Raw genomic sequence first — 1,851 nt, 5'->3', positions numbered from 1 at the left:
ACTTTTCATTAAGACCCTAAAGAATCATATCAACTTGTGGAAAATGGGCATCCTATGACCCCTTTAAGTAAATGTAATGTGATCTATGGATGTTTAGATATTAATACTGGAAAACGAGACAAAAATACTGAAAAAGATATTCTTTTTTTTTGCAGTGTATGCAATATTTAATGCCAGGACTATGAATTCTTTGAATACTTTCTGCTCCGATTTAAGATCTTTTAATGCCTTAATTTGTAGAAGGGAAAATTAAGACTTTTTAAGACCCACAGAAACCTGTTAAATAAATGTTTAGTTATCAACTATAATATATAATACAAAACCATCATAAAATCATCTGCTTAAGTTAACATTGAAAAATTTCCTTAAATACTTTTTACCCAAGCGTTTAAATCTATACATTTCTGTACTTTTTAGTTACTCGTTTATTTCAAAAGATATATACAATGGAAATGTAGCTAGGAAAATGTTTTCTATACATTTGATTCACAATCTCTTATGTCAGATCCAAGAACGACTATCAGGATTCATTTTAATAGATCTCCTGCAGCAATTAGCTAATATGAGGAGTTTCTAAGGAATAATGAAAATCACAAAAAGGCGAAACATTTAGGAAAAAAAAAAAAATCTTTTAATGTATAAAACAGATTTTAAAAAGCCAATAATGAAACCCAAACCTCACAAAACCCATTCCTTAACCCAACTAAACAAAAACCATGATTACATTTCCTTACCCCACAACATGTAACACCCCCTCCCCGTTAATTATCATGAATATAGTATGTCAAACTCTAACCATTGTTATGTTAAACTACGCTTACCAAACATAACCAAACAAATGGGGAAATGTAACAAAAGCAACTGCTCTCTCAATGCTGATTGCCGTTTTCTAGACAAAGACAGAATCGAACATCAATGCATTTATACAGTTTTCTGCTGGCCCTTCTTTCCAATCAGTGACTTGTGGATGTGTGGAATCACACCTGTAGGAAAAGACACAAAGACATGCCATTAAAATAATATCAGCCCTAAAACTATCATTTTACAGAATCAAAGCTACGTTTTCTTTTTAACACCCTGCACTAAAAAAAAAAAAAAAAAAATCCAGAGTTGAAAGAAACTCACCTCCGCCAGCAATAGTAGCTTTGATAAGCGAGTCCAACTCCTCATCACCACGGATGGCCAGCTGTAAATGCCTTGGAGTGATACGCTTCACCTTCAGATCCTTGGAGGCATTACCAGCCAACTCCAAAACCTGCGAATATGGGTTTGAACAAGGTTGCATTTGCAAGCATTAGAGACTATTTACACAGTAAGAGAAATCACAGCCAGCCAACAATCTGCCACTATGACATCCAGCAGGCTTGTTTAACAAACCGTGCCAAAATAAAATAATTACCTCAGCAGTCAGGTACTCCAAGATAGCGGCGCTGTACACCGCTGCTGTAGCTCCAACACGACCATGGCTGGTAGTTCGGGTCTTCAGGTGCCTGTGGATACGACCTACAGGGAACTGAAACATAAAAACCAATCAAACTCTCAATATCACTCCGTTAAATTCAACAGCAGTTCATTTGTTCTAATCTGGCAGAGGAATATTTTGAGGAAGTTGTGGCCTAATGGTTAGAGAGTCGGACTCATAACCCAAAGGTTGCGGGGTTCGAGTCTCATACCGGCAGGGATTGTAGGTGGGGGGGGGGAATGTACAGCGCTCTCTCCCACCTTCAATATCATGACTGAGATGCCCTTGAGCAAGGCACCGAACCCCCAACTGCTCCCCGGGTGCTGGCTGCCCACTGCTCCGGGTGTGTGTTCACGGTGTGTGTGTGTTCACTGCTGTGTGTGTGCACT

At 38.4% G+C, this 1,851-nt stretch overlaps 1 protein-coding gene across 1 annotated transcript; it reads right to left on the bottom strand.

Moving 5' to 3' along the window:
• Window positions 1-617: 617 nt before the first annotated feature.
• On the bottom strand, window positions 618-1,522 carry LOC107658571 (histone H2A.V-like). Its single transcript, XM_016447161.1, has 3 exons — window positions 1,400-1,522; window positions 1,126-1,255; window positions 618-983 (listed from the first exon to the last, which is right to left on the bottom strand). Exons 1-3 carry the CDS (start codon window positions 1,520-1,522, stop codon window positions 922-924), a joined length of 315 nt encoding a protein of 104 aa, XP_016302647.1. The 3' UTR covers window positions 618-921.
• Window positions 1,523-1,851: the final 329 nt, after the last annotated feature.

Source organism: Sinocyclocheilus anshuiensis, unplaced genomic scaffold (assembly GCF_001515605.1).
Source record: "Sinocyclocheilus anshuiensis isolate Anshui unplaced genomic scaffold, SAMN03320099.WGS_v1.1 scaffold343, whole genome shotgun sequence".
NCBI lineage: Eukaryota > Metazoa > Chordata > Actinopteri > Cypriniformes > Cyprinidae > Sinocyclocheilus > Sinocyclocheilus anshuiensis.
The sequence above is the reverse complement of the archived record's forward strand: the minus strand, read 5'-3'. Positions and strand labels throughout refer to the sequence as shown.